The sequence below is a fragment of the Mustela nivalis genome (assembly GCF_964662115.1).
Source record: "Mustela nivalis genome assembly, chromosome: 18".
In the NCBI taxonomy this organism is placed as follows: Eukaryota; Metazoa; Chordata; class Mammalia; order Carnivora; family Mustelidae; genus Mustela; species Mustela nivalis.
In genome coordinates, this window is record NC_139037.1 from 26239068 (window position 1) to 26256844 (window position 17777).

Below are 17777 nucleotides of genomic sequence, written 5' to 3' on the forward strand. Positions count from 1 at the left end.
CAGCTGTGGGCACATGGGGCCATCCTGGAGGGCATGCGTGTCTGCCCAGGTCTTCATATCTGTATTCACGTTGCATGGGACTGCCTGTGTGTCTGCACGTGTGTACGGGTGAACAACGATGTCTGTGAATGCAGATGGTATCTGGGCCAGCCACCTCACCGCACAGGTGGGGAGACTGAGTCAGAGGGCGTGCAGCCTGCCAGGGAGTTAGCGGAATATAGGGAGGTGGAACCTCCCTCCACATGGCCGTGTCTGTGTGTGTGACTTTGTCCCCGCGGATGTTGTTGGCATTGAGACATACATTTTTATATGTATGTTTATATACATGTTTATATGTATGAAACTCTGGGTGGTAACAAGGCATCACCAAATACTCGGTATCTCCAGTTTGGACTACTAAAATGCAAATCCCCAACCCCCCACCTACCAAACATGAGTCTGGGGGCAGGGGGTGCCTGGGAACTGCATTAGAATCCACGTGAATCTGAAGGACCCCTTGATCAAGCGCACTGGTCTCCCTCACCCTCACCGCAGCCCCATTCTGCAGGTGGAGAAACTGAGGCCCAGAAAGGGGCAGGTGGCTTACATGAGGTTGGTGACAGAGCTGAGCCTGGAACTGATGCCTGGCAGGGAGGCAGACAATGAACAAACAGCCAATAGACTAGAGAAATGCAGTAGAATCACTGAACACTCTGAGACGCTAACGGTCCTGACACCTGTCCACATGGTGGGAAAATCTACCGTTCCTGCTTGGATGGGGGAAGGCAAGATAGAGCTGGGGAGGTGCCCTGGGTTGGCATTGCCAGGAGAGAAGAGGACAAGAGAGGGGCTGGGGCACCAAAGGCATTGGCCAGGGCCAGATCAGGGCCACGGAATGGGAGCTGGGTGAGGGAAGAGGGCTGCAGTGGGCAGGAGGGACAAGAACAAGTGGTGGGATCAGGGGGCTGCTTTCGGGATTGAAATTTTGGAGGTGGACTCCTAGAGAACGTGAGCTTGGACTTGACACTAGAAAGTTGTCCCAGCTATTGCTGACAACAAAGCGTGTGGCCCCTGGCACAATCAGATTGGTGTTTGTAAAAACTCCCTCTGGTTGTTGCTGTTCAGAATGGATTTGAAGAAGGCACAGCTTGCGGGGGAACTTAGGGCAGGGAGGCAGTGGCTATGGTTGCCTAGATGGGAGGTGATAGTCGTGGCTTGACAGGCTAGTGGCCACGTAGGAGGAAGGTGGCTAGCTCCTTGTGATGTGTGGCAGACAGACGGACAGGACTTGGAGGTGGCAGGGTGGGGGTTGTGGAAAGAAAGCAGATTCCAGATCATCCTCCACAGCATGAAGGAGTGAGGAGGTGCTCTTCTCCCAGAGGGGGCGTCTAGAAGGAGGAGGTGGTTGTGGGAGGAATGGAGAGGAGTTCCAGTTTGACCAGGCTGAGTCTCAGTTATCTGAGGAATATCCTTCTAGAGGCACAGGGGGCTTCTGGAGCACAGCCTGGGCTGGAGGGAGGGAGAGCCTTTTCAGCCTCCTAGAGGCAGGGAGGAGGAGGCAGGACCTGGAGGGTGTCCCCATCTGATGGCTTCCATTTTTCTGCTGTCAACTCTGATATTAGGTCACCTGCTGAGAGTGAGTGGTTGGAGGTGGGAGATGGTTAGAGGGGACAGAGACAGTTGGCCGGGCTGTGTTGGGAGCAGCCAGTGCTGAGGCCCTTGGCTGTGGTGCTGATGAGAGCCTCACCAGCAGTGCCCCGCAGAGGAAGAGCTGGCCATTGGGGTGGAGGCCCAGGGGCTGCTGGTGGGGGTCAGTGCAAGACCACCATGGAGAGAGAGGGTGACGGGTTGGGGACAGAGAGGAGAAGGACGTGCATCTCATGTCTTTTAAAGTGATGTGATCCAGAATAGCAGAGCCCAGCAGTGGGACCTCTCACCACGCTGCACCCTTGCCATCTAGACCCTGGCTTATTTCCATCCTAACCCCAGAGCGTGCCTCGCACTCACCACACCCTCGCCGTCACCTCACCCTATACCTGGAATCAAATCTGGGCTTGAACCTTTCTGAGCCTCCCTTTTCTTCTGCGATAAATGGGAGCCATTTCCCCTGAGTCTATTGAGAGGAGTAAGTCAGATAGTTCACAGAAGACCATGGCCATGGCCCCTGGCCTGTAGTCAGACCTTCTCAAATGTTATTGCCATTGGCATCCTATGCTGGGATGGCCAGGAGTCAGCCCCAGCCCTCAGCAAACTCACAGCCTTGGGTAAGGATGGGGAGCAGGAGGAGACACAGATAAATGGTAGGTGAGGTTGGTTACACTCGTGATGGAGATACAGACGGGGCAGGCCAGCTGGCCTCAGGTGGTCCTGGAGGACTTCTAGGAGGAGGTGATAACTCAGATACATTTTTTTTAAATTTTTTTAAAGATTTTATTTATTAGAAAAAGAGAGATCACAAGTAGGCAGAGAGGCAGGCAGAGAGAGGGGAAGCAGGCTCCCTGCTGCCTGGCTCTATCCCAGGACCCTGAGATCATGACCTGAGCTGAAGGCAGAGTCCTAACCCACTGAGCCACCCAGGTGCCCCAACTCAGATACATTTTAAAGCTGAAAAGAGAGCCCAGTGCAGGAAGAGGTAGGGAGGGGAGTCCAGGCAGCAATGCCATTGTGCAAGCATGCTGCACTTGGGGTGGAGATGTGGGAGTAGCCGGAGCCATTCACTGGATCACGTGGGACTTGAAGGTCAGGGACAGCAGGTCAGGGTTTGAGATCAGCTGCCTTGGCTGCAGGGTGAAGGGTCTGCAGGAGGGTGTCTGGAGGCCCCTGAGGAAGCTGTTACAGCCCCACTCTCGCTCACCACTACAGCCTCACCGGGGCTTTCCTGGGGCAGACCGTTTCTCTGCTTTTGCCCATGCTCTTCCTGCTGCCTGTTTTGCCCTTCCCATGGCTGATCTTACTGGTATGGACAGATGGGAGCCACAGCCTTCTAACAGTTGCGTTCTCCCACAGGTGCGAGGAGGAGGAGGAGGCCTCCCCTACCCAGTGGCCAGGAGAGCAGTGGAGAGCCGTGGTCAGCATGCCCAGTGGTATCCCGTCCTGAAGGCATCCCCGGTCGGGCCCCTGAGTCCCCCCGGAGTTGGAACCCAGGGCCCGCCCGCTCGGCCGCACCATGAGCCACGGGCCCAGCCCCCGGCTGGCGGAGTCCCCGCAGCTGTCCAAGGGCAGCCTCCTGACCATCCTAGGCAGCCCGTCTCCGGAGCGCATGGGGCCAGCCGACTCGCTGCCGCCCACGCCGCCCAGCGGCACGCCGTCGCCGGGACCACCGCCTGCCCTGCCGCTGCCGCCGGCGCCCGCGCTGTTGGCCGACGGGGACTGGGAGAGCCGCGAGGAGCTGCGGCTGCGGGAGCTGGAGGAGGCCCGTGCGCGGGCGGCGCAGATGGAGAAGACCATGCGCTGGTGGTCGGACTGCACCGCCAACTGGCGCGAGAAGTGGAGCAAGGTGCGCGCCGAGCGCAACCGCGCGCGGGAGGAGGTGCGCCAGCTGCGCCAGCGCCTCGACGCGCTCACCAAGGAGCTGGCCGGCGCGCGGCGCGAACGCCAGGAGGCGCAGGGCGAGTGCGAGGCGCGGGGCCGCGAGCTGGCGCGGCTGCGGGGCGCCCGGGGGGCCGCGGACAGGACACCAGACGGGCCGGAGCCCGAGCCCGAGAGGGAGCAGGAGCCCGTGCGCGACGTCGGGTCCGAAGTGCCCCAGGGCAGCCAGGTGCGCAGCGGCGCGAGTGGGGTTGTGGGTCTGGCGAGGGGGCGGGCTCGTGGGCAGGGCCCTTGGCTCTGGGGTTCAGAAGGGGTGCGGCAGGACTGAGAAAGGGGGATAGGAAGGGCTCAGTCCCCTGGGAGGTTTCACTCAGCTGCACCTGCCTCTGTTCCTCTGGACCTCAGGACAGCATTCTTCCGGAGATCCCTAGAGTGGAGAGGCGGGGATCTGGTGGGCCTTCCACTCCCACACCTGAGCAGTCAATAGAACCTTAAAATCGTCTATTTGCGGCAGGAGCGGGATGGAAGCTCGTGCCTGGTATTCATCTATTAGCAGCAGAGAGGAATCTGTTCTTTCCTTCAACTTGAGTGGGGGCAGCTTGGGGAGGCGGGTGTAGGGGGTAAACATTTATAACCTGCATCAGTCAGAGCTGAGAGGTGGGAGGTTGTCAGGACACTAGGAGCACAGAGATGGTCCTTGAACCAGGCTTTGAGGAGGAGGCTTCACGGAAGCTTTCCTGGAAGAGGTCCCATCTCGGCCAAGGCTAGGAGGATGTGGAGGAGTTGGCCGTGCAGTGTGCAAGCAGGTGTTCCAGACCTGCAGAGGCCCAGAAGCAGGGCATGGCCGCTCCCCTCATTCTGTGGGCTCCTGCAGATGGCAGTAAGCTCGACATGTGCAGTTCTCACAATCCCGGGGTGTTTGCTTGGTGGATGGGCACACTGAGGTGCAGGGAGATTAAGTACCAGGGTACCCCCGCTGGTGACTGGAGTGCTGGGTAGTTAACCCGCGTGACCTCCAGAGTCCGCGGCAATCATCAGCGTGGCCAGAGCGTGAACAGTGGCTGTGGAGGGTAGCATCTCCTGACCCAGCAGACCTTCTAGGAGCCGAGTCCAGGCTCGGGAGGCCTCCCGGGCTCCATCCCCAGAAAGTCCAGCTCTTCCAGCTAAGATTCTTGGCTGCCCCTTCCCCTCCCTTGAGCAGCCCCTGGCACCCCTGTAGGCTAGAGTGGGCACTGCTGCCTACAGTGGCTGAAGCCCCCACTTCCCTGGGTCGGCCAGGTGGCGTTCCTTCATTGCTCTTATTTGGGGCAGAGGACAGCCCCTGTCAACCAGCCTTACTTTGCTGCTCCTGCCCTGTGCTTGCTACGGTTGTCAGTCTCACTCCAGGAGGTGACGCGTACCGTGGGGAGCCTTGGCATTACAGTCTGAGTTCATTTCTCCAGCCCAGCCACTTCTGTGTTCTGTGGCCCAGAGCCAGTCCCTTCCCTCTCTGTGTCCCCATTTATAAAATAAGGCTTCGGACCAGGTGGCATTTGAAGCCCCCATCTAGATAGGGAAACTGAGGGCCAGACAGGGAAGGAGCTGGCCTAGACTCATCTAGAAAGGTCACAGGGGAAGCCAGGCTGGAACAGAGGCCATGGATGTGTCTCAGGTCTGTGCTCAGAGGTAGGCCTTGGGTGCAGCAGGGCAAGCTGGAGGGGCAAAGAAGAATGGGAAGCTCAGGAGCTTGACACTGAGTTAACAGTCCCTCACTGCTTCCATTCTGGGAGCTGGTTCTGCCCACAGGGGCTGTCTTTCTATGCATCTTTTATGTCACTTATCTCCTGGTGCCTTAGTATTTGCACCTGAAGAATGGAATCTTAGAGCTAGAATTCCTTCTGAGGGAATCTGGTTCATATCCATTGTAGGAGTCCCTGCTTCTACATCCATTCACATCAGTGTCCCACCATGTGCTTGCATGCTTCCAATGACAGTGTCCACGTGTCCAGGGCCATCTTCTAGGAATCAGGGAACTGTGGTGGCTGACTCTGTGTACAGTTCCAAGAGGTGAAGGGGTGGGACCCAGAGGGCTCTGTGACTTGTCCAAGGTTACCCACCAAGCTGATCCCAGACCCAGGGTCTGGGAAAGGCCATGAGGTCAGCCAACAGGGTGAGGGTTCAACAGCCACTCCTCCACCTTGGTCCCTACAGGAGCTGGAGCTAGTGGAGAGCCTGCTGAAGAGCAGACCAGAGGAGCCTGAGGGCTGCTGGGAGGCACGCAGCGCGGGGTCCGGAGGCCCTCGGGGCAGCTCAGGCCGCCAGGAGCGCAGCCGGCTGCCCTGGGAGGACACAGCCACCATTGAGGAGGATGCATCCAAGTTGACCGCCCTGCGGCTGCGGCTAGATGAGTCCCAGAAGGTGCTGCTCAAGGAGCGAGAGTAAGTCACGGTGGAGAAGTAGAGCCCCAGAGGCGGGTCCCCTCACAATCACAGAATGCAAGCCTGTGTTGTAGAACGTGAAACTCACTGAAGGTGTCTGGCACTCTTGAGTCTTGAGGCCTAGAATTTCAGAGCAGTGTGTTCTAACTGGAACAAAGCAGTTTTGTTTTATTAACCTTATTTATTAACCAATTCAAGTTATTTATTCAAATAACATACATATCGTGCATTTGCTGAGTCAGACCTGTGCTCCCGACCCTCCCCCACTCCCTGCCTCATGGAGCTCACGTCCCAGAGCAGGGAGCACGTCCTGGGCAAAGGGAAGAGCAGGGAAGAAGGGTCAGGGAGGTTGAGGGGTTGCAGATGGGAATTCGGGTTTGGACTAGTTGAATTTGAGACAACAAGGAGGCAGCAGCTGGGTACGTGAATGAGTCCGGAGTTCACGAGGCAGATCTGGGCTGGAGGTAAAAATGCAAGACTCGGCAGGGAATAAATGATTTCAAAAGCCATGAGCTGGGTGAGGAGGTCAGAGGATGGAGCCCTGGAGCCCTCTGGCTTTAGAAGTCGGAAGACAGCCCAGCAGCAGAAGAGACAGAAGGAAGTTTGAGAAGGGTCAGGGAAACCAGCAGCACCTGTTTCACAGAGGAGGGTGGGAGCAGCTGGTCAAGGAGGACGAGGACAAGGTGCTGACCAGTGGATTTAGAACGTGGAGGTCACCGGTGACCTTGGCCAGGCAAGGGCTGATTCTAATGAACATTTTGTAATACTCCCTATTCGTCCAGAAATTAAATGCATAGCTAGTGTGAAGGCAGAGACTGGGAGATGCTTCTGTAAGTCATGGACATCCAGAGATGGACCGCGAACTCCCAGAAGCAAGGGGACAGGTTACATACAGGTTCCTTCTCATGGGCCTCAGAGCCAACCCTCCTGACACCTTGATCTTGGACTTCTAGCCTCAAGAGCTGTGAGACCATAAAATTGTCTAAGCAAGATGGGCCAAAAAAAAAAAAAAACCTGTTTCGCTAATTGAAATGTAAAGCAGAAATGAGGGGAATTTGTAATAAAATATACATATTATGATGTGGACACACTCAGGCCTGGCTCCACTAGAAGAAATAATGAAGTGTAGTCGATCCTTGGACAGTGTGGGGCTCAGAGGCACTGACACACACCCCCATGCAGTTGAAAATCTGACTCCTTGAATTTGATCCCCCAAAACTTAATTCGTTGACCAGAGCCTTACCGTTAACATAAACAGTTGACTAACATGTATTTTGTATGTCTTGTGTATCACGTGCTGTGTTCTTATAATGAAGGAAGTTAGAGGAAAGAAAACATTAAGAAAAAGAAAGGAAAATACAGTACTGTACCATTTTTATCAAAATGATCAGCATGTCAGTGGACCCATGCGGTTGAAATCTATGGTGTCCAAGGGGCAGATGTGGTCAGAATCTGGAGCCCTTACAGAGAGGGGTAGTGTTGATAACCCTCCCAGTAAATATGTCCGTAGCCCATCCTCCAAGTCAGGTTTTGTGTGGACGGGCTCAGTTAAGTCATCTCCCGGGACAGCTACAAAAACAGCAGGTGCAGGCAGGCAGGGTCTGCCGCTCGATATGCCAGCACTGTCGTGGTGACAAGATTTCCTGAGAGAGGAACAGCCTTTGGGAAAGTTCTGAAGCAAGCAAAGCACACCGTTCCCTCAGTTTATACAGTGATTCTGTTCCTGGGGATGGGCTGTGAGTACAACAGATACTTTCTGTTCACGTGTTAATCAGAGCGAGGGTCTGCGTTCAGATGGTTTGCACACCCGGAGGTGTCTGACTGGGCATCCTTGACAGAGGATGCAAAATCATCCCTGGAGGGGTGGGATGGCCCTGGGGCCTTCAGTGCAGGATGTAGGCACCCCTGTCCCTGCCCACCAAGTGAGCTGGTCATGCAGGGTTTCCAGAAACGCCTCCTAGAGGGTGCCCTGTCTCCTCTGAGAAGCCTGTGTTAGAGGCATGATAGGTCAGGGCTCCCGAGAGGGAGGCTGGTGGCGGGGGGTGGCCATGAGGCACAGCGTGCTGAAGAGTGAGGGTAAGTACAGCTCTTCGTTGAGCACTTGCTGTGTGCTGGGGCCAGGCCCCATGCTGTTTACCGCCAGCATCTCATTCCTGCGCAGAGCAGAGTGTAGAGTGAGGATTGTAGGAGAACCCTCCACCCAGTGATGATGACAAGAGGGAACCCCTCCATCTGATACCCACTGGACAGCGTTTTCCAGCTTTTCTGACCCCAGAACCATGTGTTCAAACTAAGCCTTACAGGCAACCCCAGTACACAAAACAGAAACAGAGGTCCTATTTGGCAGTTGAACATGAGATTCTTGGCCAGGCACAGCCAATGCCCTGGAGTCCTGGTCACCTTCCCGCATCCCTGAACACCCTGGACATACTTCCCTGGACACCTGCAGTTGTGCAGAGGGTGGGGAGTCCAGCTCCCAAAGGAATGCAAAATTGGGGTGCCTTCCACAGTGTGGGGTTCCAGGGCCTTGAATGCCGAGCCAAGGACTTCAGACACTGGTTCCCCAGGCATAGGCCGCGCGGGAGGACTCTCAGCAGAGACCCTCAGTGGGCTCACCCCCATGTCTACCTCTCCTCCTCTCTCCAGGGATAAACTGGCGCTGAGCAGGAACATTGAGAAGCTGGAGGGGGAGCTGAGCCAGTGGAAGATCAAGTATGAGGAACTGAACAAGACCAAGCAGGAAATGCTCAAGCAGGTGAGTGCTAGAGACGGTGATTTTCCTAGAGGAAGCAGCATCGCACTGCGGACTTTCAGCAGTGGGAGTGGGAGAAAGGAGGGAGTTCAGTCATTCCTCGTCAAGCTCTGGCCACGCGCCATCCACTGTTCTGAGTGCTGGGGCAGGCAGTGTCCCTGTCCTGTCTCCAGGAGCGCATCATGTGGGAGCTGTGGGTGAGGCACGGGGCTTACCAGCAGTAACCAGGCAGAGAAATTCATAAGCTAGGAAGGTGTCAGACAGAATAAGAGACATGGGGTGGTGGGTCAAGAATGACATTTCTGAGAAAATAAAATATGAAAGTAGTAAGTAAATAAGTTAAAATTTAAAAAAAGAAAAATGGCCTCTCAGAAGGTGATATTTGAGGCAAGATCTAAAGAAGTCATCCTTGAGAGGATATGGGGTCAGAGTTCCTGGCAGAAGGCACAGCGCATGCAAAGGTCCTGAGTTCGGAGTAAGCCTAGTATGTGCAGGAAGCAGAGGGCAGTGTGGCTGGAGGGAAGTAGGTGAAAGATGAGGTTCCGAGGGAGCCAGACTTCAGTGGGCTTCATAGTCCACGCTGAAGGGTAGGATTCATGAGGTCTAGTGTTGCTCCATCTCAATGATGCTTCAGAGAGTCAAGGAAGCTAGACCCTGAGGTCCCCATTTTATAAATGACAAAACTGAAGGTCCACCTGGCAGAGAGGAGATCCCACCACTGCAGTTGGGGGGCTCAGGGCAGACGGAGGTCCTGCCTCCTGTGCGGGCCCTCTGTGGCCACCAGGGGGCGCAGCCACCCAGAGAAAGTCTGCGGGACAGGCTGCATTTCTAGAGGGAGCAAAGATTCCCCCAGACCTCAGAGCCTGAAACTGCCCTGGAAGCAACCCAGACTGCCTCATGGTAGACTCTCTCGGGAAAAATCCTAAAACCCTCACTCTCCAGAAGCAGCATCTTTTGGGGGATGGGTCCAGGAATCTGCCTTTTTATTTTTAATCTTTCCAAGTTAGGAAGTGGAATGCTTTGTGGAGAAGTGAATAGAACATGAATGTTCCGTTTAGCAGGTAGATGTCAAGATTCTCTTTCATAACTGGCTGCTCTCCCTCAGTGTTGCGGATTTGAGCTTACTCGTGTCATCGCACACAGTGATAGTTTGTTGTTTTTCCTGCTATACGACAGGACATCCGTGCCATGCCACAGTCACCCCAGGCAATCCTCGTGTGGCCAGGCCTGCACCCACGCGCAGACCTTCTCAGATAGACAGAGTGCTTTCAGTCAGTTCCCAGGGCTACCCAGTGCCAAGGCCATATGGGGATACAAAGGTGGACAGCTCTGTCCTCCTGTGCACACACGCTAGTTGCGGGAGTGGGACCAAGAGTAAAGGAAACACCCCTTGTAGTCAGGGAGGAGGAGAGAAGCCTCCCTTTAAGAAGGGGCATTTAGGCCAAAGCCTAAGTCAATCCTGTAAAACAACTTGGAAAGAGTGTACCAGGAAGAGAGAACTGTATGTGCAAAGGTCCAGTGGTGGATAAGAACTTGGTGTGTTTGAGGACTCGAGCCTAGAGCACAGTGAACTAAGAGGAGAGATGGGCAAGGGTCCAACCATACTGTGAGACCATAGAAAGGAGTCGGGCCTTATCCGAAGGCACCCAGGGATGGGGGTGTGGTTGGATTTATCTTTTTTAAAGCGCTCATTCTGAGCTACTGTTGTGGAAGGTGGGGTGACAGAGGCCCCAAGTGGATGCTGGGAGGCTAGATGGCCATGAGGTAGGAGGCGTGAAATGCCAGAAGCAGCACCAGCAGTCAGATTCAGGCTCTGTTCTGGTTACTGGGGGACACATCGGGGCTCCACGTCAAGCTCCTTGCTGAGCACTCTTGCCCCGGCACCGGTTCTGGGATGTACCCAGTTGGTTCTCACGGAACCTGGCTGCACTGTGTCCTGCAGCTCAGCATCCTGAAGGAGGCCCACCAGGACGAGCTGGGTCGCATGTCCGAAGACCTGGAGGACGAGTTAGGTGCGCGGTCCAGCATGGACAGGAAGATGGCAGAGCTGAGGGGTGAGGTGAGGCCGCCTGCGGGACCTGGGAGGGCTTGGGGCTGGCCGGGGGGCATTGGGGGGAGGCAGGGGCCTGGCCTCCATCAGCTAACCACTCCTCTAAGAGGGAAAAGGAGGAGGTCTGTGCGCTGAGGCAGGAACCAGCCACACCCGGAAGGTAGTGCGGTCTGCGGGGGGCGGCAGGCCTTTCTCCTACACAGAGACCAGAAGCGTACCCTCACATCCTGCACGCCGTGAAATCAGCCCAGGTTAATTATAGCTGCCGCAGCTGGATCTGCTTCCTGGAGCCAAAAATGGCTCTGGAGGGGGAGGTGGGGACGGGGAGCACGCAGCTCAGGCCTTTCTGCCCCCTCTCCCCCTGGAGACCTGACCCTGTCCTGCCCTGTGGTAGATGGAGCGGCTGCAGGCAGAGAACGCGGCCGAGTGGGGTCGCCGGGAGCGGCTGGAGACTGAGAAGCTGGGCCTGGAGCGTGAGAACAAGAAGCTGCGGGCGCAGGTCGGGGACCTGGAGGAGGCGCTGGCCCGGCGGCGGAGGCAGACAGCCAGCGCCCTGGACTGTGACCTGCGGGCCAGCCAGGCTGCGCTCTTCGAGAAGAACAAGGTGGTGTAGGGGGCGGTTCAGCCAAGGCCAGGGCAGAGCACCTACTGTGTGTTGAGCTCCTGCCCACAGGGGGCGGTGGTGGGGGAGGACAGAGGCAGCCATGGCCCCAGAAGCCACTCCCGCCGGGCGTCCCCCGGGGCCATGCCCTGCACCCGTGCTTTCACGCTACCCCTCCAGCCTCGAAGCCGGGAGCCGATGGGCGCCCTGTGACCCCACATGCTCCCTCGCAGGAGCTGGCCGACCTGAAGCATGTGCATGGCAAGCTGAAGAAACAGTTTCAGGAGAAGGTGGCCGAGTTGGCACATGCCAACCGACGGGTGGAGCAGCACGAGGCGGAGGTGAAGAAGCTACGGCTGCGGGTGGAGGAGCTCAAGAAGGAGCTGGCCCAGGCTGAGGACGAGGTGAAGCCCCTGTGGGGCCCGCAGGGCAGCCTCAGACCTCAGCGGCGGAGGAGGGGGCTGCATGGCCTTCTTGGGTCCCTCTGCAGTCGTCCAGTGGTCGGTGGATAGGTGCTTGGGAAGAATGGACGGGTAGGAGGGACGAGCAACTGAATAGGTTAATGGATAGACAAGTGGTGGACATGCAGGTGGTCTGTGTAGCACGTAGACGTGGAAATGGAACAACAAAGTAATTCCACGGATGGACAAATAGATATGTGAAAGAATAGAGGAGCCAGTGGATGGGGACCGGAGGACGAGACGGAGGGAAGGAGGATGGATGAGATGTCACAAGAGATGTCTGATAGGTGATTGGATGGATGGGTGGATGGGTAGGTGATTGGACAGGTGGGTGGGTGGATAGATGGAGGGGTGGGTGGGTAGATAGATTGATGGATAGATGGGTGGGTAGATGGATAGGTGGGTGACTGGATGGGTAGATGGGGGGATGACTGGATGGATGGATGGATGGATGGATGGATGGATGGATGGATGGATGAGTAGGTGACTGGATAGGTGGGTAGGTAGGTGGAGGGTGGCTGGATGGACAGGTGATTGGATGGATGGGTGACTAGGTGGGTAGAGGGGTAGGTGACTGGATAGGTGGTTGGGTGGGTGATTGGACAGGTATGTAGATGAGTGGATGGATGGGTAGATAGGTGAGTGGATGAGTAGGTGATTGGATGGATGGGTGAAAGGGTAGATGGATTGGTGGGTGACTGAATGGGTGGGTGGGTGGATTGATGGGTGGATAGGTAGGTGACTGAATAGGTGGGTGGGTGGGTGGAGGTGTGGTTGGGGGGTTAGAGGGTGGATGGTTGGTTGGGTGGTAGGGTGGGTGACTGGATGGGAAGTTGGATGGGTGGATGGATAGGATGGGTGGGTGACTAGATGGGTGGTTGGGTGGGTGACTAGGTGGATGGGTGGGTAGATGGGTGGATGGTTGGGTGGGTGGATTGATGGGTGGATGGGTGGGTGACTGGACAGGTGGGTGGGTGGGTGGATAGATGGATAGATCCGGTGGCTGGTTGGGTGGGTGGATGGGTAGATAGCTGGTTGGATGGGCGGATAGATGTGTAGATGGATGGGTGGATAGGTGGGTGGATGGATGGGTGGGTAGATGATTGGGTGGATGGGAGAATGGGTAAATTTGGAAGGCAGGGGCAGCAGGGAATGGGGAGGAGCAAAGGCATGCTACCTTGGAGGAGGTGGGCCTTGGTCTGGGCCTCAAAGGACAGTTAGGGACTTCTCTTGGGAAAGGCAGAGGATGGCAGGAGTAGCCGGTCCCGGGTAGATGGCCGGCCAGGCTGACTCAAGGTGACCTTCGCGCTCTTGGCCCTGCTCCCCTGCCAGCTGGACGAGGCCCACAACCAGGCCCGGAAGCTGCAGCGGTCGCTGGACGAGCAGACGGAGCAGAGCGAGAACCTACAAGTGCAGCTGGAGCATCTGCAGTCCAGGTGGGCGTGCCGCCCTCTCCAGGGGGTTGAGGGTTAGTCCCAGTCAGGACACAGAAGCCGGCCAAGGAGAGACTTCCTCCCAGCCCAGGCTAGAGGGGAAGGCAGCAGAGGAAGAGATCTGGGGCCCCTGGGGCCAGAATCCTGTCCCCTCCAGGCAGGAAGGGCCAGGGACAGGAAAGCAGGGACAGGGAGTGCAGGAAGTGAGACCAGCTGGGGGCCCTGGAATCATGTGCGTGCAACTGGCTGGCCGGCAGGTGGGTGGGTGGTGAGAGGGGAGGAAGGAGGGCCAGAGGCCAGGTCCAAAGTGGGGCAGCAGGCAGGGCCCAAGGGTCTGGGGAGTCATGGATAGGAAGAACAAGCAGCCCCCAGGATCCCTGGGCTGCGGTGACCCCAGGCCAGCTGGGATCTGAGCGATGGGAAGGCAGGGAAGCATGGAGGAGCCCCAGCCCTAATGGTGTGCCCAAGCCATCAGCTGCAGCCTTCCTGAGGGTGGCCCGTAGGGTCTGTGGGGGACACACCCACGGGACCCACCCACCCATCACCCTCTCCCTCCCTTTCCTGACCACCCATCCCAATACTCCAAGGTGCCCCTCTCCCAACACTCTCCCTAGGCCCATACAGTGACAGAGAGCCAAGTCCAAGGCCCTCCTTACTCCACACACGCCCCACCAGCCAAGAGTATCAGGACCACTGTGCTGACTTCCTGTGCCAGGCCTGTGCCAGGCTCTTACTCGCAGTTTCTGGTGATGTCAGAGGATAGAGGGACGGGGCTCTGCAGCTCTGCAGTGGGTGGGAATCTGTGCTTAGTAGCTGTGGAAGTGGCCCGTGTGGTCTTGGATCACTCGCTTGGCCTCTCTGTGTCCGTTTCCTCCTCTGTAAGGTGGGGATGATAACACTTCTTAACCCTGGCTTGTTGTGAGAATTCAGGGAGCTCGTAAAAGCTCCCGGCCCGTCGTAAGTGCTGAAGAACTGTCAGCTGTTGCTGCTGCTACTCCCCCTAGGGGGTTGCTGGGGGCTGAAGGAGGAAGGGTCTTCTATTTGGGTCCCACGTTATGCCACCAAGAATCACGCTTCTACAAGAGAAGGGAAGTGGAAGATATTTTTTCTAGGAAGCTTGGCAGAGAAGGAAACTAAGGCCTAAGAGGGAGGGTGTGTCCACAGCCACACTGCTGGGATGGGGGGTCCGCCCAGATCGCCCCCAACCCCCCGGCCATCAGTGCCATGCTTTACAGAGCCTACACTGCGTGCTGCCACATGCTGAGTTTCTGTGGCTCGGAATACAGGCCACGGAGTCAGGCCTCACAGATGTGTGACATAGCCAGCCTGGCCTCAGTTTCCCCATCTACCTGGGATGCTGCCCATAACATGCTGCACAGGGCCCAGGCATGACAGGTCACAGTTCATGTCCAACCAGCGCTGCCTGCTCTGTCCCCCCACCCCCCACCCCCAGGGACCACCGAGCCCCGGGCTTTACCGCAGTGTTGTTTGGCCACGTCCTTCGGCCCCGTTCATTCGAAAATGGGCAGGCAGGCTGTGCCCAGCCTCTTGAGTGCTTCCAACGGGGAGGGTAGGGCTGCCCAGGACCGCTGCCTCGTTTTATTTTCCAACTTTTTGTGCTTTAATGTTCCGGGGACAGCTCACTAAATCACTGCGCAGTAATGGAGGCCCCCGCCTGGGCCCCTCCCTGCCGTGTTAATAATTCATGCCTTCCAGTAAGATGGAGCCAAGGCGGCCACTCGGCTGGGGGGATGGGCATTTCCTCCACCAGCCCTCGTAAACTGGGGCTTTAGGAATTTCAGAGTGGGGAAGAGCTAGGGCAGAGCCCTTTGTCATTGTCTTGGAGGGTAAAGGAGACCACCGACTCTTCCACCTCCAGACTTTCTCCCTGTGGTCTTTGGAGCCTGGTGTGGGTTCAAATCCTAGCACGGTGACCTTAAGGGGCTGCTTCACCTCTCCGGCTTCAGCCTGCTGCAGAGCCCAGCCTCGCTCCCTGCTGTCTGGGGGATAGGCACATTACTTGACCTCTTGGTGTCTCAGTCTCTTTGTCTGTCAAGTGAGGGTAGTACCTCCGTCATCCCAGTGACTTCTGGAAAGATGCAGTGACATGAAGATCTGGAGGGAAAAGGCCCCAGCAGGTGCCTAGCGGCAGGGACATGCTAGGGAAGGGCCAAGCTGTTTGCAGCGCCCACGATCAACTGACTGTCCCCGACCCTCCTGTCACCCGGCCCACAGGCTCCGCAGGCAGCAGCAGAGCGCCCCCCTCTTCGGGAAGATCCGAAGTGCTCGCTTTGGCACCGAGGAGGCCGGGGACGGAGCCAGCGACCTGGATGAGGACGAGGACTTGCAGATCCAGGTGGCCTAGAGCTCCCAGGGCCAGACAGGACCTGCCTGTGGCCACAGGCCCCTGGGTGCCCAGGCTGACCGTCGGCTCCAGCTGACACAGCTGCCCAGCCGTGCTCCCTGCTGTGGCAGACGTCGTCCTCTCCCAGGGAGGGCGCCGAGGGTCCCATCCAGAACACCCCATGGAGGGGAAGCCACAGCCCGTGTATACATTATCCGTGTGTATTTCACATATGTGTGGGGGGTCCTTGGATCCGTTTGGTCTGCAAACACGGGACCACTCCAGGACCCAGTCTCAGCACTCTTGTCCACCCAGGACCTTCGTGCAGGGGCAAGGGGGTGTCAAAAGGGGCTGTGGGGGCCGCGACCCAGACTGCCTCTCTGAACCTTGGGGGTGAGGTAGAGCTGTTGACAATGTGCTAAACTCAGTCTTTTGTAATAAATGGAGTTTGGGTTCTCGAGGCAGAGTCCTCAGAGTGTGGCAGGTGGGGACAGGAGGTGTAGGGGACAGCAGTCAGCCTGGGTCCGGCACCCAGCCTGAGCTCCCGAACGTCAGGCGACTTGCTGAATGAACAAATGTGAGAAAGAATGAATGGAGGAGCATCTGAGCCGCTTGGTGGCCTGGAATCTGCCTCTTGCAAGGGGAAGGAAAGGTCTGGTGTGTGTCTTATCTGGAGGACAGGGGTCTGCGAGCCTGCACCAGATGGATTCAAACCTCTGTCCCTGCCCCTTCCTGGCTGTGCAGCCATGGGGAAGTGACCTGACCTCTCTGAGCCTCAATTTCTCTCTCTGTAAACTGAGGCGTCTCCTACAGGTGTCAGGAGAATAAGATGAGTTCGTCTGGAACTCAGTAAAGGTTAGTTATTATTAAAGTACTTAAAGGTGTGCCCTGGAGAGGAGGGATTTGCCAGATGGGCTCTGTCCCAAGGGATGAAGTTCAGGCGACCGGAGGTGGGTATAAACACCATAAATAATAAATCCTTTTCTCTTTCCCCAGCCCTGCTCTAGGTAATGAAATTGCAGGTAATTTTAATTTTAATTTTAATTTTGAAACTTCATTTCTAAGCCCTCTATAGCCAGCAGATTTCTGTTAAATCTGGTGGAAACTGTTACTCAGAACACAGTAGCCTACATGTTTGCATGTACAGGTCGAGGTGACACTGAGACCCCTGCCCTTAATGAGATTCTCTAGATGAATCCTCGGCAGCAGGCCTGCTTTCTGCAGAGAGAGGATCTGCCTGCAGAGAGGATCTGTCTTAGCCAGTGTAAGAGGTGAGCTCCCTGTGCTCAGGCGGTGTGCAAGGAGCCGCTGGGGCACGTGCCTGCAGAGGGGAGCTGCCTCAATGGCTCTGAGGGTAAAGGAAGGAGTAGGCTAGTCCCAGCCATAGGGAGCCACCCGTCATAGGGCTTTCCCCACAAGCCAGGGCCCGAGGGCTGGGGGGAAGCTGTGGGAAGAGGGCTGTTTCCTGCTGGGGGTCTTTCTGTTTTCTCTCCCAAACAGGAAGTTGGCCCCAGAAGAGGCTGAAATGCTGCCCTTTGACCCCCAGGAGCCAGACCCTCGCTGACAGCAGCCCTGAGAGCTGCTGCCCCAGGCCGCAGGCGGACCTGCCATTCCCAGACACAGAGCAGACCCGCCGCCCTGTGGGCTCCCCCAGACTCCCTGGCACCTCCGGCCGAACGTTGAGCAGAGGCCCCCTTCCCGGCCCTGCCTGCTGGTGGGGCCGCTCCTGAGAATGTCAGCGAGGAGAGGGTCTGGCCTTCTATTGCACTGTCCAAGGAGAAACCAAAGTCTGGAGGCAGGAGACACGGCCACAGACCCCAGGGCTGGAAGATCCCTTGGGCCTGAAACACACTTCGTCTCTGTTCCCGGCTCTCGCGTCCTCTAGTTCACAGGGGAGGGGAGCAGCCTCTGCCGACAGAAGGGTCAGCTTTGGCTCCCATGGAGCTTTAAAAACAATACTATACACGTTGCTAGTATTAGTAATGGAGAGTTTCTCAGAAAAATGTAGGTTTCCTTCTCATGAGGAATCAGCACTTCTGCTGGGTTCACACCCCTGCGTGGCCAGGGCCCCTGGGGTGGAGAGGCAGGTGCTGCCCAAAAGGGGGTCACAGGCACCTCAGTGGGCCATAGTCCCCACCGCTCCCTGCAGCCTCACTCTGCACGCACCTCATTTATATATGTCCCCTCCCACCGGAGGCCCTGGGAACCTGCT

At 57.0% G+C, this 17777-nt stretch overlaps 1 protein-coding gene across 1 annotated transcript in view; it reads left to right on the forward strand.

The window, feature by feature from the left end:
* Positions 1 to 16023, forward strand: part of CCDC102A (coiled-coil domain containing 102A) — a 20068-nt gene extending 4045 nt beyond the window's left edge. The window contains exons 2-9 of the mRNA XM_082712429.1: positions 2986 to 3736; positions 5698 to 5924; positions 8571 to 8679; positions 10619 to 10735; positions 11121 to 11330; positions 11561 to 11731; positions 13121 to 13224; positions 15457 to 16023. Coding sequence (XP_082568555.1) covers positions 3146 to 3736; positions 5698 to 5924; positions 8571 to 8679; positions 10619 to 10735; positions 11121 to 11330; positions 11561 to 11731; positions 13121 to 13224; positions 15457 to 15586 — 1659 coding nt within the window. The 5' untranslated portion in view covers positions 2986 to 3145 and the 3' untranslated portion in view covers positions 15587 to 16023. The remainder of the gene's footprint in view (positions 1 to 2985; positions 3737 to 5697; positions 5925 to 8570; positions 8680 to 10618; positions 10736 to 11120; positions 11331 to 11560; positions 11732 to 13120; positions 13225 to 15456) is intronic.
* Positions 16024 to 17777: the final 1754 nt, after the last annotated feature.